Below are 18225 nucleotides of genomic sequence, written 5' to 3'. Positions count from 1 at the left end.
ATTACTACATCAAGGGATTGCATCATACTTTGCCTCCTCGACAGAGACCACTAGACCCACTACATCCAGCTCTCCGTAGACTGCCTGCCAGTAGCCTCTTTCCAGCCACTGGAGAGATGCAGCTGCCCTGGGTGTGTAGATCTTCTGCAGGAGATGGCTCCCCGAGGGAAGCTCCTCATACCGTGTGGCTCTGGTCGAGGCTAGCTGCACAGGAGCCATGCCATGCAGATTTCTGGGAGGGAGCAATGTATACATTTACATATGTGAATTTGCATTACAAAAACAACAATATATTGCTGGACAAGATTGGAACATAGGCCAGGTCTCAAACGAAGCCTCTTAGCCTTAAAACCACTGAACACAAAATAGAAAAAATCAAATCAATTTCTAATTCCAAGCTTCAGATATGAATGGAAAAAGAGGTACTCTGTCTCGAATGCCCAAAATAAGGAGATCAACACTGATACCCTAAATTGACACATTTTCAAGCCTACCGGAAAAATCAACTTGTGAACAACTTTGCATCAGTGATGCAGGGTCACATATTCAATACATTACAACAAAGATAGGATAGCTAGCTAAAAACATAGATAACTAGAAATGTCGCTACAGCGACTGGTTATACCCCCGCCAAACAACATTTCATAAGCTTTGGTCAAAACAACATTTGATAAGCTTTGGTCAAAAAACTGAGGAAGTAGTTAAATCCGCAAGATCTTTCCTTGATCTTCTGCCATTACTATGCCGTTACCATGGCAACGTACTTTCGGGTACTGTCGAAAAATGCGTCTTGCACATCTACAACCAAAGGCACACATCTGTACCAAGTTTCATGGAAATTGGGCAAAAACTGAGGAAGTAGTTTGCAACACAAAATTTTCCATCATTTTGGCTGATAATATGTGAGTTGTTACCATGGCAACATACTTTTTGTCACTGTCAAGAAATGTGTCATGCTGACCTATATCCTAAGACAAACATTCAGTATGAATTCCATGAGAATTGGAAGAACACTGATGAAGCAGTTTTGCCATGAAGCATTTTGCCCTATATTTTACTAATAACATGCGTTACCATGGCAACACACTTTTTGCCACTGCGGAAATATGTGTCTTGCACATTAACATATTCAGATGAACATCTGTACCTAATTTCATAAAAATTGATCAAAAACTGTGGGAGGAGTTCGCGACGCAAGATTTGTACCCATTTTTGCCCATAATATGCCGTTACCATGGCAGCATACTTTTGGGTACTGTCAAAAAATACGTCTTGCACATCTACAACCCAAGGTACACATCTGTGCCAAGTTTTATGGGAATCGGTTGAAAACTGAGGAAGTAGTTCGCGACGCAAGATTTGTACCCATTTTTGCCCATAATATGCCGTTACCATGGCAGCATACTTTTGGGTACTGTCAAAAAATACGTCTTGCACATCTACAACCCAAGGTACACATCTGTGCCAAGTTTTATGGGAATCGGTTGAAAACTGAGGAAGTAGTTCGCGACGCAAGATTTGCAACGGACCGACCGCCCGACCGCCCGACCGACCGTCCGCTGATTCCTATATACCCCCTTCAAACTTCGTTTGGCGGGGGTATAACTAGATAGACAGATGAATAATCGCATAGACAGAAAGAGAAGTTGAAAGATGGATTGATAGAGAGATGGATGATTCATATTAAAATCGAAAGCAGATAGATAAATTTAGTTTGATTGATAAAAAAATATATATATAGATAGATAGATAAGATAGGCAACAGCTTGCAAGAAAAGGTTCCTTTTCCTTTAATCCATTGATGACGTCCTGAATTTGCTATAACACATTTCCCACAGACACCTGCCCGAGTGCACTCAGGACTAGTCTTCATCGGGTTAAAGGATACAAGGTCCACTGGGATGACACAAAGGTTTAGGTACTGAGCAGGTACACTGGAAGGGATTGTTCTATAAGTGCTGTTGTTGTTTTTTTAAAGCAATATTCTAAAACAAGGAATGTTCACATGCATTCTAATTTCACATCAAGATTTGCGAAATTAGAATGTATGCAAAAATTCTTGTCTATCTTATGTGTTGAATACCAGTGCCACTTCATGAAAATGTACTGAAGCACAAAAGGCTGTAGGCTCCAATTGTAAAAATTTCATGCAACGAAAATATCTTGCTTTACAGTAAGCAGTACCTTCCTGCTGATGCTGAGAGAGCCGAAACTCTGAATCGCTTTCCTTCCTTCAACTGGGAAACAAGGTCATCTGTGGGTCGCCAGATGGTCAAAAAAGTAGTCTGCTGCCATCTAGTGGCAGGTGAGGTTTTGTAGTCAGCAATGCGAAGCTTGAGGAGGGGGACAACTGATCTCTCGAAATTGCCCTGAAAAACAAATAGCAGAAAAAATCATGTAGAGAGAAAAAAATGAGTCGCTCATTGAAGCTGTCTGTAGTAGGTTGTCCCTGTTGTCAAGCAAAGAAATATCAACTGAAGGTGGCAATTAGCATCACAGCAGCTTACAATGAATTTTACATATTATTTTGTTATTAGGTGGCTGCAGGGAAATGGAGATGCAGACATATGTTGTTGTTGGTTTCTTTTTTTCTCAAATTCTATGTCTTCTCTTTTAGAACTGTCTTCATTCCCCTGAAAACAACAAACCAATGCCCCTAATTCAATGGTACAGTTTGTCGGTTAATCTGTCACCATTTGGACATTTCTTGCAATGGGAATGTCTAGTCTCTAAAGGAAATGGAATATTCCATATCATGATTGAAGAACAGGATGATACTGACATGTTGTGGCATAGACAGATAATCATCTTTAGATTATACACACCCAAGAGGAGCGAGCACACACACACACATACTCATACACACCACATACATATGCTCACGGGGGTAGTTAACGGGTGATTAAATGATTTTTGACGATTGCAGCCAAATGCAGTTCAAGGCACCAAAATTGATACAAAATTCTTATTCTACCTACCTCTCTGGCCTGTTCCTGCAGAGCCTGATTGAAGGCTGCTTGGAGGTCGGCCTGCCTCCTGTCACACCTCAATCTCTGGTAGTCATGGAGACGGGACTGCTGATGTGCACTAAGCATAGCCTATGAGAGGAATGAGAGAGGCAGGTCAATGTCAAAGTGCCATTAATATCACCTACAAGCAATGAAGTGGCAGCACGTCGGAGCCACGTTCCTATCAGAAGTCCAGCACATTGTGGTATGCCAATACCTCAATCCAACTAAGCTTCTTTCAGTGGCCAAAGAGGGAGTGCTTCAATGTAGGTACGATAAACAATGCATTTTGACTCTGAATTAAGAATTTCTGAAAAGGAGATTCATGTACAGAAAGCAATGAGCTCATGTCAATTTGGCACCATCTAAACTTTGCAGGTTACCAAATGCACTGAACCATGAAATCAAGAAAACCAAACATGGCAATACTGTAGTGACTCTAGTAGTCCCAGCTTGCCTGCTTTCAAAAATGCAGAAGTTTCAACAAAATTTCATGCATTGGTGGCAACTATATTGCCAGAAGACATTCCATACTGTGCAGCTAGAAATGAAATGTTGCACAATCTTGAAATTTCAGCATAACTCCTTCAAGTTGCATATGACCTTCAGTTTACAGACCACCTTCCGTTCCATGCTGCAATGAACACACATCTTATGGAGAACTCTACACAGTGTCAATTGAATGAGGTTACAACCTTTAGATGTACAATCATTTGGGCTGCAATTATACTTTAAAATACTGGACATTTAATCAAGTCTGCCAACATTCACTCATCATAATAATCAGGGAGTTCTGAAGAGCAATCAGATGATTCCCAAAGGAGGGAGGCTTTCATATTCTCTGGTCAGGACACAAAGAGAATCTTAGGGGAGCATCCTACAGAGCCTGGGAAACTATGCAGCTTTGATTTCACTCATGTGTATCGGTGTCAGCAAACACAGCACGCATAGAAGACCTACCTCAAAGGCTGCTGGATCTAGTGAACTCTCCATCGCCTCATACAGCTCCTCCCCTGTTTGTAGTTTCTTCACATAAGACACGTTCATGCTCCTCCTCTGCGGCAGATTCCGGCGTTTGTCGCGAGATCCTATGATACGTAACAAATTACAGTTATTTTACAATGGGACACAAACTGTTACGAAGTGACAAAGTTATGTTGTTGTACACTTGAATTTTCACTCTTTACTCTACACAAGCATGTTAGTGAGGGAAGACTGTTCGTAGAGGCAACAAGATGCCAAACTTTGCTCTCTCTTTTGCCTTTTTGTTTCTACATCAAAAGCTTATGCTATGGCAATAGATATGTGGGTGACAGGGAAAAAGGAAGAGTTAAGCCTGAACAACCATAACAATGCTATACAGCTGTTTATGCATTGCTTATAATCAGAAAATGAGGTGTCTCTTGTATATAAATGTCATACACATTGCCAATGGAATTTGGCTCATTTTTTTACATGGATCACTATTTTATGTATGCAAGAAATAGACAAAGCTGTCTCTAACACCCCTGTTTATGCTGTATAACGTGCACATTAACAATCCAACACATGCAGGAAATTAACATAGCACAACATCATGTGAGTATACACTATTGTATCACTTGCCATTACATACCCTTGCCACTCTGGTTTGCCTCAAACTGTCTCTGGGTCTGAGCAAAGAGCTCCTCCATCCGGCTCTGTTTCTCCTTGGAGTGCATCGCTGCTGCCCTCTCCTCCTCTCGACTGGAGCGGAAGATGCTTCCTCCACCGGACAACTTCTCCATGAACTGGAGATGATAATGAAGAGCATGTGTATCATTTCAGTCTACATTTCAACACCATTATCATCATCATCATCATCATTACCATCATTTTCTTTATCATTATTAATATCACTATAATCATCATTATCATCATCAACATCATCATCATCATCATCATCATTACATTTTGTTTCTATTGCCAACATGAAGTACAATTTTGATGATTCTGTTTGTTGGAAGATATGCCTATCTCTCCATTATCATCGCTATTGTTTTCATTCATTTTTCTAACTCTTAGAGAAACCCATAATGGTGGACATTCTAAATGGCTAATTTTGATATTCCAGTTGAAGATGGCAATTCTATTACAGCTGATAAAGCAACTGAAAGTAAAAAAAAAATGCACAAAAAGGGTCTAATGGAACATTCATGACTTTATGATCCTTCCCTAGACTAAAGGTTAACTCTACAAATCCAAGTTTCTACTGTGTAGAGCAGAGAACTTAACACCAATAAACAATATTGGAAAAAATAATCAAACACTATAGAGTAAAATGTCAAAACATACACAAAATTCCTTCTTTCTTTTTTTATTCTTTTTAATACCAGGAATCTTCAGGGAAGACAGGCCAATCAAATTCCTCTCCAGTCCTTAAGTTAGATTTCTACAAGACAGGATCAAGGCAGAGGATTACACAGTAGGAGTTAAGGGCTGAGGTTGGTGTAACAGGTGGGGGTATATAAATAGACACCAACCTGCATGGGGTACACCCTAAGCACCACAATGTCCACACATCCAACCAGTCCTCCGTCCGGGTGGAGGGAAGAGACGGGGAGGGGGAAGGGGCGGGGATCAGGCTGGACACCTAGCCGGGCATCGAAACGAGCTCGTCGAGTGGAGTTGGCTGTAACCTTCAGGGCAAGGCCGGCAGGTATCTGAAGATGTTCAGAAGGACAGCCATGATGACCAACAACGGAAAAAATCAGCTGATTATAGAAAGACAAAGGGGATTTTCCTTGCCATGTTCTAATCCCTTAACCCTCAAACTGTTATGGTATTCATTATTTTATATTACTTTGATATATCACACTTAGTCATTGTAAGTTTTGGAAAAAAAATTATGTCACTCTTCTTTGACATATAAAACTGTGTTTTATGATTCAAAGAAAATTTCAGGCTTAAACATGATGAGCATATCAAGATTAAACTGATTACTGTTTTTCTACAAAGAAAAGAATTTATCCTACAAGAAGGCAAAGATATAATACGACATATGTGCATGCATGTTTGTAGTAAGTACTGGAATTTTGTTCAAATCCTACTTACAGGAAGGGAGTTTCCTTGTATCGATTTCATCTTTTTCATATTGCTGTACACACACTTATTACATTACTTACATTGACCCCAGATAACACTAGAATTCAAAAATGGAGTTTGTATCTGGATTCTGATGCATATCAATGAGAATGAGTGATATGAAAAAGACCCTACGAATTTCTGAAAAAATCAAAGCACAAGTGGAACAAACACCCATTTATCACTTAAAATTTGTGATCATCCAAGGGGTTGATAACAGAAATGTAGACAACACACTCATGAGAAGTGAGAAACAAAGCCCAGATAGAAATACTGTACACAGTCATTTGTAACTTCTCGTGATTTTCCAGACTTGTACCTCTGCAAGTCTACTCAAAACATACTGGTAATCACAACAGGATATCAAAAGGAGAAGAACATAGTAATGCATCTAAGATATTTCAAAGTTATACGACAGAATTTCCAGGGGAAAGAGATTTCTGCTCATACATGGGATTAATAAATGGAACATGTACTACCTCGAGAGGAGAGCAAGCATCCTGGGAACCAATGATCTCAGCTCCGTAGACACACAGCTTGGTTCCACACTTGATACGGCCAGACTTGACCAGTCCAGCCAAAGGGGTGTCTATGACCACAGGTACACTGTACCAGCCATCGGTCAGCTCAAGCGTGGGGTGACCTGCGCCTGGCAATGACTGAATGTAAAAAATTATAGACACATTGATATGCAGCTGTAAGATAGTATGGTAATGTTTTGTTGTGAAAAACTGACTACTGTATATGCCATATATTTAGCGAGTCTAAATTTTTGCTAATCGGGACTTCCGGACTATTTCGCAAGTGCTTGAATTTGCGATCGTGGAGTAGTTGATTGAACGGAGAAATGTATACGTGTGCGTCACATTCATACCAGGATCAGAGTCACTATTTTGGCGTGTCTTTGATTTCGCGCATAGCACCTGACTCGTGAAATTTGCAAAAATACAGACCTCGCGAAATATTCGGCATATACAGTATCTGCAATTTTTTCTTTGCTTTACTAATATTTCAAGGTTGTCAAAGAAGTAATTTCTAACAATCCTTGGTCAGTCCTTTTAGAACATCCAATTGATTATTAATCTGTACTGTGCTTTGTTCGCCAGACTGCATGCACACTGGAGAGCTTTCTTTACTGATTGCCACAGATGTCTGAAAACTAAGTGCCAAGAATAAAGATTACTGCAACTCGCCTAGAAACAATTCCCTAAGCTTATGTAAATGCCGACTCTAACCTCCATCAATCTTGGTCAAACTGTGCATGTGACCAATGGAAGGACCAGATAGAAATCCCACCCTTTACTTCCTTGAGGATGGTAAACCTTGTATGTAGGAATGCCAGTATGGCTGTAGAGGAGGACCTGGAAATCATACTTTCCAGAAAAATAGGCCCTAATATCAAGCTTTTGCCTGCAATCTAATTGATATTCCTGTAGGTGGTATAATCATTATTATTTTATTTTTTTTTTTATTCATTCACTTATTCATTCATACATTCATTCATTTATTCTGTATTTTATTTTATTTATGTACTTATCTATTTTTTTATTTTTTTATTTTTTTATTTTTTTTATTTATTTATTTATTTATTTATTTTTTTTTTTTTTTTTGGGGGGGGAGTTGATTTGTTCATTTGTTGTTATTGTTGTTTTCCTTGCTCATGAGAGCTTAGTTGTGGGGTTACCTTTCCGATTGCTGCATCGTTGTCCCCAGAGACGGTTTTGTCACACCCATCCTTGATGGAAGCCACACACAGGACCAGTCTCCTGGAGGCCGTCTCGTCTCTCTCCAGGATCTTACGCAGGGCGGGGCGCTGGGCATGGTCGACCTCCCGGTCGTAGCGGTACTTCAGCTGCAGCAGTACCCAGTTTGGTGTCAGGAGTCTGCAGGGTGAACAGATATATGTGCATGATATCAATGTAATATCTCTTATCTTGCCTAATTGTAATTTGTGGGTAGAAACCTTCTATAATACAATTTCTGACTTCAAACTCTGTCTTCACATGGCACTTGAGTGCTAAGTATCATGTCAACAATATCTACTCAAACTACAAGTGGCTTTCTGTGTTAACTATCAAGATATAAGCAAACAAATATTGCAATGATGGTAAGCTCTTTCAGAAGTAGTATATTCACAAAGACACACAGACACACAGACACACACACACACACACACACAAAGAGAAGAAATCAAAGGGTTTCATACCTCCCACCAAAGTGTTGAGGGTAGGCTACCTCCATGGCTGCTAGCTTCCATACAATCCATCGGTAGTGGTTAAAGACCCAGTTCTCACTCAGGAGTTTGGGGTCTACTCCAGGGGTGTCCAGCAATGCACTAGGAGGCAGGGACATAAAATAATTGTTCATTCACTTTCAGCCCTGTCAATCTAATATGAAAAAATATTACTCAAATTATCGCGTAAACGAAAGCGGACATACGGACGTACGGACATACGGACGTACAGATGTACGGACGTACGGACGGACAGACAACCCGAAAACATAATGCCTCAGGCACCACTTCGTGGCGGAGGCATAAAAACAATACAGAATTAGGCAAAACAAAGTCTCTTTTCTGTTTCTTCTCTTCTCAAAAACAGAAATAATCACTGACAGACAAACATGAATAATCTGTAACAAAAACATAAACACAGCATAAGCATATTGTTACGGGAGGTTAATTTGGCCTAACGAACCATCATAACCACCAAAATACCCAGACTCTCAAACAAGGTGTTTGGTCGATCTCGGTCATCTTCCCGAACTCTTTTATTTACATATTCCTCCGCGGAACAATCAAGTGCCCAGAAATGATAGTACAATGCACATGTATCCATAACACTTCCCCCCTAAAAGAGTGCATTTAACGTTTTAACACAAATGGACTCTATGTACGTTGGCACAATATTTTGGAACAGCATTGTACATTCCTCTTCCAATTCACTCTTATAACTCCATGAGTTTACCATGGTTACATCATTATAAGAACACATAAACAAAGTATGCTATGGCTATATCATCATCACAACCTGTGATAAAACATGTACGACTTTAGTACCATTCAACATGTTCCAATCTTACACTCTCGTGAGTTACTGCTGCTTGTGAGTTACAGCATACTGGCATTGCATGTAGTTGTGCAACACTGAATACTGCAATGTTAACTTTCTCAACACCTTAACCTTTATGCAATCATGTTATGCATACAGCACAAACAATACATTTGTACCAAAATCATGTGGTTTCCTCGTTAGAACACACATGCAACATAAATCAATTTTTTACACTGTCATTATCAAATGATTAACCTGTGTACAACGATTATAAAACACGTCATCTCTTCCACAAGCAACTGCATATAATCCAACTGTTGTAATCATACAACCTAAAACCAAAACATCATATTCCATGATATGTGACTTGCTTATACCTGTAGACGTTGTATTAGCATCTATTGAAATGTCAAGATATCAACAAATGTCATATACCCTAATTATGTTTCTGAAAACTTGCCTGTCAACATACAAAACACCAAGAGTATGACCTACCTAACAAAGCATCAAATGAACCTGAATGAGATATCCCCGATGATAACCTGTGTGTATACCTGTATACATCCCTGTATAACACAGTTCGCTTAAATACAATTGTACATGCCTGTTGGTATATTGGATCAACTGTGAAATACTGGACACCTTCGCCAAGGCAATGATTGAACTATAACAATGAGCAAAAGCTATGTACATGTATAACTATATAATTTCTGTACCTAATACAGTATACATGCTAATTAAATCCAAAAGGCAACATCCAATAAACTTAGGGTGTATGCCACAACAAATTTAACCAATACCTGTACATGTACAAGTATAAAACTTCAAATACCTGAACGGTACCTACATTACTCGATACATAAAATTCTCTATACGAACAGCAACACTACCTGTTTGAAGTCATTTTACCAACAACTCACATTCTTGACAACTGTTGATGGCTAGTGTAACTTAAAACAGCCTTCATAATGTCTTCTTTTGGAGAGTGACTCAAAGCACAATTATAGCTTGCTGTGTTTCCTTATTAACACAAACATGTCTGAAGATACTTCCTTGTTATTTACACATTCAAAGTGCCATTCATGCTGTTGGCATCACAATTATAGTGTATGCAAAATACATACATAAACATGATGTACACACACTTTCCTGTGTACTTGCAAAACAGAATTACACCTGTTTAAAGTGTCACAAACATAAAATACATTTGCACAATTGTTGCATCTGGCAACAATACAAAATATCGAGATGTCTCAATTAAGCACGGGAAAGTGTGTCCGCGACAATGTTTTCCTTTCCGCGAATGTGCCTAATGTCAAGGTTATACTCCTGTAGGATTAAACTCCATCGCATCAGTCTCTGGTTTTTGTTTCTCATTCTGTTGACGAATGTCAGTGGGTTGTGATCAGTCCACACAACAACGGGTTGAGTTGTGCTGCCCACGTAGACATCAAAATGGCCGAGCGAAAGAATTAACGCTAGGGTCTCCTTCTCAACGGTAGAATACCTCCGCTGATGCGCGTTGAATTTCTTTGAGAAGTAGCAGACTGGTCTGTCCACTCCATCGTCATCAGCTTGCATCAGCACGGCGCCTGCTCCGACATCGCTGGCATCGACAGCTAGGCTGAAGCCTTTTGTGAAGTCCGGCGCTGCCAACACAGGACCACTCGACAGGATTGCCTTCACTTGGTCAAACGCAGACTGGCATGCGGCTGACCACTGGAACTTCACGTTCTTCCGCAGGAGATCAGTCAAGGGTGCCACAACATCCGAGAAGTTATGGCAGAAGCGACGGTAGTATCCGGCCATGCCGATGAATCTCATCAGCTCCTTCCTCGTCTTGGGAACGGGGACATCTGGGACTGCTTGGACTTTAGCCGCTGCGGGATGAACTCGACCATGACCAACGACGTGACCAAGAAACTGCACTTCACTATGTCCAAACTCACTTTTCACCAAGTTAACTGTGAGACTGGCTGCTGACAACCGCTTGAACAACTCCCTCACCGTTCTCACATGGTCATCCCAAGAATCGCTGTAAACCACCACATCATCGATGTATACCTCACAGCCATCCAATCCACAAATCAACTCATTCATCATGCGTTGGAATGTAGCCGGGGCGTTTTTCATGCCAAACGGCATCACGGTATACTGAAAAAGGCCCTGTGGAGTTACAAACGCAGAAATCTCCTTTGCTCTCTGTGTCAAAGGTACCTGCCAGTAACCTTTCAGTAGGTTAAACTTGCTAATATAGCTCGCTGTTCCAATACGATCGATGCAGTCATCGACTCTTGGAACAGGGAAGCAGTCCGATTTGGTACATGAATTCACCTTCCTATAATCAGTGCAAAAGCGATATGAGCCATCCGGCTTGGGAACTAATACACATGGTGAACTCCATGCACTAGTGCTTGGCTCTACAATGTTATGTTCTAACATGTACTCCACCTCAGTCTGCAAATGTTGCATCTTCTCTGGGTTAGCACGATAAGGGTGCTGCTTGATGGGATCTGACTCCCCCACATCCACATCATGTTGCACCACACTTGTGCGACCAGGAACATCTGAAAACAACTCAGGAAAATCTGCAATGATCTGTTTCACATCATCTCTCTCACCATGGGACAAATGAACCATTTTCCTGTCAAGATCACAAAGTGCATCCGAGTTCTTAAGCTTCACACTTGAACACTTCCTTTCTAGTTCAGCACATTGGTCATCTCTTGTGTGATTCAACTCTTCTCCTACTACACACATGACTGGCTTCACACTCTCACCTGCACTTCTCTCAACATACTGTGGATCATTCTTCTGTGCATCAATCAAAGAGCTCTTGTTCAACCCAATCTCAGTTTCATCTACAGGCCGAGACTCATCCACTATCTGATGTGATTTTGATGCTGCGGTTCTACTTGCTTCTACATCATCTAACCGACAGAAGAAACTCCCTTCTAGACTGATATCCTCTGGACTAGCCTTCAATTCAGACTTTTCTGATTTTCTAGACATGGAACGTGTGACTACACAAGCTGGGAAAACTTCAGGGAATTCCTGAACCAATGCAGCTGTCTCATTTCCTTCTTTATCCAAAGGGACTGCACTGACCACTGGAATAGTCACTTTGTCTCCTGCAAGATCATTGCCTAATATCAATGCTACACCATCCATAGGAAGTGACTTCCTAACACCAAGGCTCACCCTTCCTGAAACTAGGCCTGACTGCAAATCGACTGTGTGAAGAGGGGCTTCAAAGTAACCTCCTTCTACTCCTTGTAACAGTACACTTGTGCCTGTGGACGAAGTTTGCCCAAAAGGAAGGACACTGTCGAGAATCAATGACTGGGATGCACCAGTATCTCGCAGGATGGTAACCTTTCTGGCTTCATCACACCCTACCAATGACACATAGCCTACAGAAGTGAATGGTTCATACTGAGACTTAATCTTGTCTTGATCAGCTGACTTAATCACACTCTGAACTTGTTCACACCAATCACCTGCCGATTCCACTGAACGACTCACCAATCCATTGGGATGAGACTTCTTTTCTTTGTCTTTTTCCTGTTTTTTCTTGTTCAGAATGGGACAATTAGACTTCACATGCCCTGGTTGCCTACAATGGAAACACACAATAGGCTTCTCAGTGTTCCTACCTTTCTTGTCAGTCTCATTTTCTACCACTAGACCAGCTTTCACCTCTGTCTTACTGCTAGAATTTGTCTTGCCAACACTTGGACGATTAGGAGCTGCATATTTGCTTCCTACATACCTGTTTCCATGACTACGGGACAAAGTATACTCATCAGCCACTGTACTAGCTACCAACAAAGTTTTCACTTTCCGTTCCTCAATATGCGAACGCACCTCTTGAGGTAGCGAACTCTTAAACTCCTCTAGTAGCACAAGTTCCCGCAAATCATCAACAGTATCCACGCCTACTGATTGCAGCCAACGAGTGAGGGCAATTTCCTTCACTTTTGCAAATTCTCTGAATGACTGTGACTCCAGTTTTCTACTATTCCTGAATTTTTGTCTGTACGCTTCAGGAACCAAGGCGTACGCGTTCAGAATTGCCTTTTTTACTGTTGCATAATCCTGAGCTTCTCCGCGTGACAGTGAAGCATAAGCATCACATGCCTTTCCCTTTAACTTAGTCTGCAAAAGATGAGGCCATTTTTCTTTCGGCCACTCCATGCTATCCGCCACCTGTTCGAAATGCAGGAAATATCTATCCACATCTCCTTCATCGAACTCAGGGACCATTCTGACATTTTTGGCGATATCAAAATGCCCACCACTGACGCTTACACCATACTCTCTCTCACCGACTTGACGAGCCCTTTCAAGAGAAACCTTCTCTCTCTCTAACTCAATTCTCGCTTTTTCAAGTTCAAGCTCTTTCAGACGTACTTCTACACTCCCTTGCACATCACCAGGGGGACTACCTGATATGCTACGCAATGCCTGGAGGGGAAATACTTCTTCATCTACAAGAAATTTGATCGTGTGCTGTGTAATCTCTGACTTTTTCATTGTGCTCTTCACAGCAGGAACCTTGTAGTTTTCTGCAACACGCAACAGATCAACCTTTTTCAAGGTTAGCAACTCCTCAACTGTGGGTGAATCCACAAACTTCTCAATGGAAAAATCTTGATCTTTCTCCATTCTGCACCAATAATGTACAGTTAATAGTGCAACAAGAAAACCTGACTTCTCACCAGCCAGCCAGCTGAAAAAAACCCTTTTCAACTGAAGAAAACCAGTCGCACTATAAACAATAACCCGTATGCTATACCACACACGACCCGACTGGGAATAACCCGTATGCTACACCACATACGAACCGACTTGGAATAACCCGTGTGCTAAACCACACACGAACAACAATGGCATAACCCGTGTGCTAAACCACACACAAACCACCGTGGAATAACCCGTGTGCTATACCACACACGAACAACCATGAAATCACCTGTATGCTAAACCACATACAAACCACCGTGGAATAACCCGTGTGCTAAACCACACACGAACCACCGTGAAATCACCTGTATGCTAAACCACATACAAACCGCCGTAGAATAACCCGTATGCTGAACCACACACGAACCACCACGTACGGGACCAACGACCAACGTTTGACCAACGTTTCCACGCAGACACTACACACACGCAGCGTATACCCAGATTAAACCATCCTAAACACTACGCACGTGCCAAATTAACCCTTTCGATCCCGAAAGAAATACGAACGTGAGTTTCCCTCACGCAGACACAGAAAGACGACCGATTTACATCAAAATGTAGAACATATCACTCCGCGTCCATATCCGTACACACACACACTACGCCGTAAACGCACCATGCTTTCTCAAATCGTAACACCTTCACACATACAGTACACTGTAACAATCACGATGCAAACGACATACGTAGTTGCGCGACGTAAACTGTATCGCGATCGCCCATGTCCACGACATAGCATAGAGTGCTACACACGCTACTCACCGAAATTCATCGGCCAAGCGAGAACGAAAAAACACTCCTGGCATGCCTGGGATAACATCAAACCCGACCAAATCACCTAAGTCCGCAGAAACCCTGCCGAACTCTCGTGACGTGCCCCCAATTTGTTACGGGAGGTTAATTTGGCCTAACGAACCATCATAACCACCAAAATACCCAGACTCTCAAACAAGGTGTTTGGTCGATCTCGGTCATCTTCCCGAACTCTTTTATTTACATATTCCTCCGCGGAACAATCAAGTGCCCAGAAATGATAGTACAATGCACATGTATCCATAACAATATGTATGTAGGAAACCAGAAACTCATGCTCCGCATCCATCGTACAAAGCATACAATCATGCAGCCCACCTGAAGAACTCTCTCTTGCCAACCAGGCCCTCGGGGTTGAGAACCAGCCTCCCGCCATCCGCCAGGGGAACCCCCTCGTCGCTCTCCAGGCAGGACGGGCTGAAGTGGTCCTCCCCGGCAAAGTGGAACTCCTCGGCACTATCCGCGCGGACCGAGAGCGTGCTGGGCAGGATCCCATGACCAAAGAGCTGCAAAAAAGAGTAAAAAAGAAATTAAAAAAGTGGCAGCAGCATTCCAGAAGATATTGTTGGTCTGACTGGAGACAAGAGAAGCCCAGTCCTTCAAAAGTTGCTTGAACAAGCACTTACTGCAGATGGGGGTGTGTAGAGAAGGGCTCAGCAACTTTGAAGTCGAATCAAAATTTTAATATAACTGTGTTGAGCTGAAATAAACACTTACAGATATTTTTGCAAATTGCTACTTGTCTGACATTTTCGGTTGCTGCTAATTGCGCGGCTGCGAGGATCTCATAATTGTTACGTCACCTTTCACTATATTAATACAAATAACCAGCAAGTGACAATACTAGTACTAAATGTTTTTATTCTGTAATATTCTGTCCATTAACAAGTAGTGTGTTCTGCATTTGGAAGCATTGTTCTAGCTCATTGTTATGCCCCAGGTACCGCTATTTCACGGCCCACACAGCATGCTAGACCTACCATAATCACTAGTTACACCACGATCCAGGGCTGGCAGGGTTTGATTCGTTTTTTTTTTTTATATTCATATAAAAACGATACTTTCCTGCATTGTTGTTTTCACACATTTTTATATTGGTGCATTGTTCTTTCTTTAGCAGTTGGAATAAAAATTAATTTAAGCTTCCAATATCCTGTCAATATCATACTGTAAATGCAGAAATGTTTGTGGTACTTTAATTTTTGCATATTTTACACTACTTTTGGCTAGCGCAAATTCTAAAACCCATGAAAATATCTTCACAATTTTCTCTGCGTATTATGAATGGGTTGACAATTGGGTACCGCGAATTCAAGAACCCCCGAATACGTTTTTGAACCGTTCAGCATGAAAAATTAATCACACAAAAATATTGATGTTTACAGTAAGTTGTTTTTCATTGCCATCAGGTCACATCTATTGAGCAGTAAGATGAAATTGTCATTCACTGACAACAATGGACCCCTGTCTTTCATGTCGCCTTTTGTCAGTGGAGACCAGCGACCTATAAATTTAGCTTGAGAAACTACTTGATTAGATCCTGGATAAAAGCTACACATGTGTGCTGCCTGCGGGTGCAAGTGTCTCATTACGAGTAATCAATACACCTTCAGGCCTTATCAGAAAAGCAAGGATGAAATGTGACACATTTGCAGCGCTCATTCTGGAAATTATCAAATGTCAGCTGAGAACCCAGAAATAGCTTCAAAAATGAAATAAGAGTGGAATCACTGTACATGCCATATATTTTACAAGTATAATATTATGCAAATTTGGACATGGAAGGCAATTTCACAAGTAGTTGAATAGGTGATCAAGAATTTCCAGAATGAGAAATATATTAAAGTCTAAATTCTGTTTTTCACAACAAAAGTTAGTGATTCTCCACCTTGAAGACAATGACAGCCCCTTTCTGTTACAATGGCACTATCTTAATGTTGTAAATTCTGGAAGTCCACTCACTAAATTTGACAAGACAAGCTGCAAAATATCTCACACATACAGCATTCCCTTCAGTTCTTCACATTGATACTAGCAGGACTGTGAATGCCTTCATACCAAAAACAATGTCAATATACAGTATTTGAAGGCAAAACCTCATATTAAAAAGTGCCCTACTATGCATGCTTAATCATATTAATCTGGAAAACAGATCATGAAGATGAACTCTTTGCTTTGTCAGTTTTGTTTTATCTTTTTTTTTTTGTAAGTGAATCAGGGAAAATGCCATGGGAAGGGAAATAGATGCGGCTATTCGTTTGGGTACCTCAGAGCTAGACACAGCTGCTGGGTGCTGGCCCTCCACAAACTCTCGGAGAGTGATGCGCTCATTCTGCCTCCTCGCTCTCCACAGGCTACCGATCTCTGGCTTGGTGACTCCGCCCTGTTGATGAAACATTTTAAACGGAGCTCGGTTTCATGCAAGACTCACTGCAATACAATTGCTCCTGCTCTTATTGAAACACTGGATGTGTTCTTATCATGTGGGAAGAGTTGGCAGATGTGCATCAGCAATATAGCTCATTCATGGCTACGTAAACATGCAAGACTAAAACATTCAGATTTTATACCATTTTTGCAGATTTATGCAGACAATGAGCTGTGATCAGTGTGAACGAAGTCCTCGTAAGGTCACAGCAGATCAAAGGAAGAGACGATGCAACATGAATCATTTTTCACAGTGCAGGCATGTTTACGGGAAAACAAAAGCAAGAGAGAGATGAAAAACTCAATGTTGTAAATGCAGAAATTTTTATGGTACATTAATATTCAAGTATTTCTCGCTACTTTTGGCTAGCACAAATTCTAAAACCCGCGAAAAATATTTCCACAATCATATCTGCACATTTTGAATGGGTTGACACTCGCACAGCACCTTCATGAAAACTCTCTGTTTTGGGGGCAAATGTAATAACCCTATCACTGCTCACGGTTCTCATGTACTTCTCTTTTGCCAGTTTTGTTTATTGTTGTTGTGTTAACGTCAACATCGTCTCACTATGGTTGATAATCTCTTTGATACTTTTGGAGTTACACATAGAAAAATTCAAAAAAACAACATAATTATCTTGGCATATGAAGGAACTCTGAATGGATGACTAAACACACACTGGAAACAATCAAATCAGTTTGATGCCTTAGGCAAAAAGGAATGGCTCTCACTAATTAGTGAGATGACTAAATGGGGAATTAATTTGTCTTCACGCTGCTGGCATTTATCTTTTCGTAGTCACAATCCCTCACGAATGTTTTTACCATTTCTGTTTCCTTCTCTCTTTCTTATTTTCCCTTCCTTTCACTGTTAGTCTTCATACTATCTCTGTAGTAGCTCCATGAAAGTTATTTGGAAAAATTATAGATTAGATTTTTCAGAAGCTCTATAAAAATACATGTAATCTTATTACATCAGGCAATCAACATCTGATTCAGGTTAAGACCACACAAGTCACACAAAGTGATGGATAACAAAATGTGACTAGAGGCACAACAGCCTGCTCTCC

At 41.0% G+C, this 18225-nt stretch overlaps 1 protein-coding gene across 1 annotated transcript in view; it reads right to left on the bottom strand.

The window, feature by feature from the left end:
- Nucleotides 1-18225, bottom strand: part of LOC139733670 (uncharacterized) — a 42153-nt gene that overhangs the window by 4463 nt on the left and 19465 nt on the right. The window contains exons 12-22 of the mRNA XM_071644518.1: nt 16992-17108; nt 15044-15231; nt 8317-8445; nt 7795-7993; nt 6590-6805; nt 5510-5689; nt 4624-4777; nt 3969-4096; nt 2979-3098; nt 2185-2369; nt 29-232 (exon numbers count right to left, since the gene is read on the bottom strand). Coding sequence (XP_071500619.1) covers nt 29-232; nt 2185-2369; nt 2979-3098; nt 3969-4096; nt 4624-4777; nt 5510-5689; nt 6590-6805; nt 7795-7993; nt 8317-8445; nt 15044-15231; nt 16992-17108 — 1820 coding nt within the window. The remainder of the gene's footprint in view (nt 1-28; nt 233-2184; nt 2370-2978; nt 3099-3968; nt 4097-4623; nt 4778-5509; nt 5690-6589; nt 6806-7794; nt 7994-8316; nt 8446-15043; nt 15232-16991; nt 17109-18225) is intronic.

The sequence above is a fragment of the Diadema antillarum genome, unplaced genomic scaffold (genome assembly GCF_040938485.1).
Source record: "Diadema antillarum isolate AM-2024a unplaced genomic scaffold, OU_Dant_1.0 scf00000003, whole genome shotgun sequence".
Taxonomy (NCBI): Eukaryota; Metazoa; Echinodermata; class Echinoidea; order Diadematoida; family Diadematidae; genus Diadema; species Diadema antillarum.
This window is presented reverse-complemented; position numbering and strand designations above follow the sequence as displayed.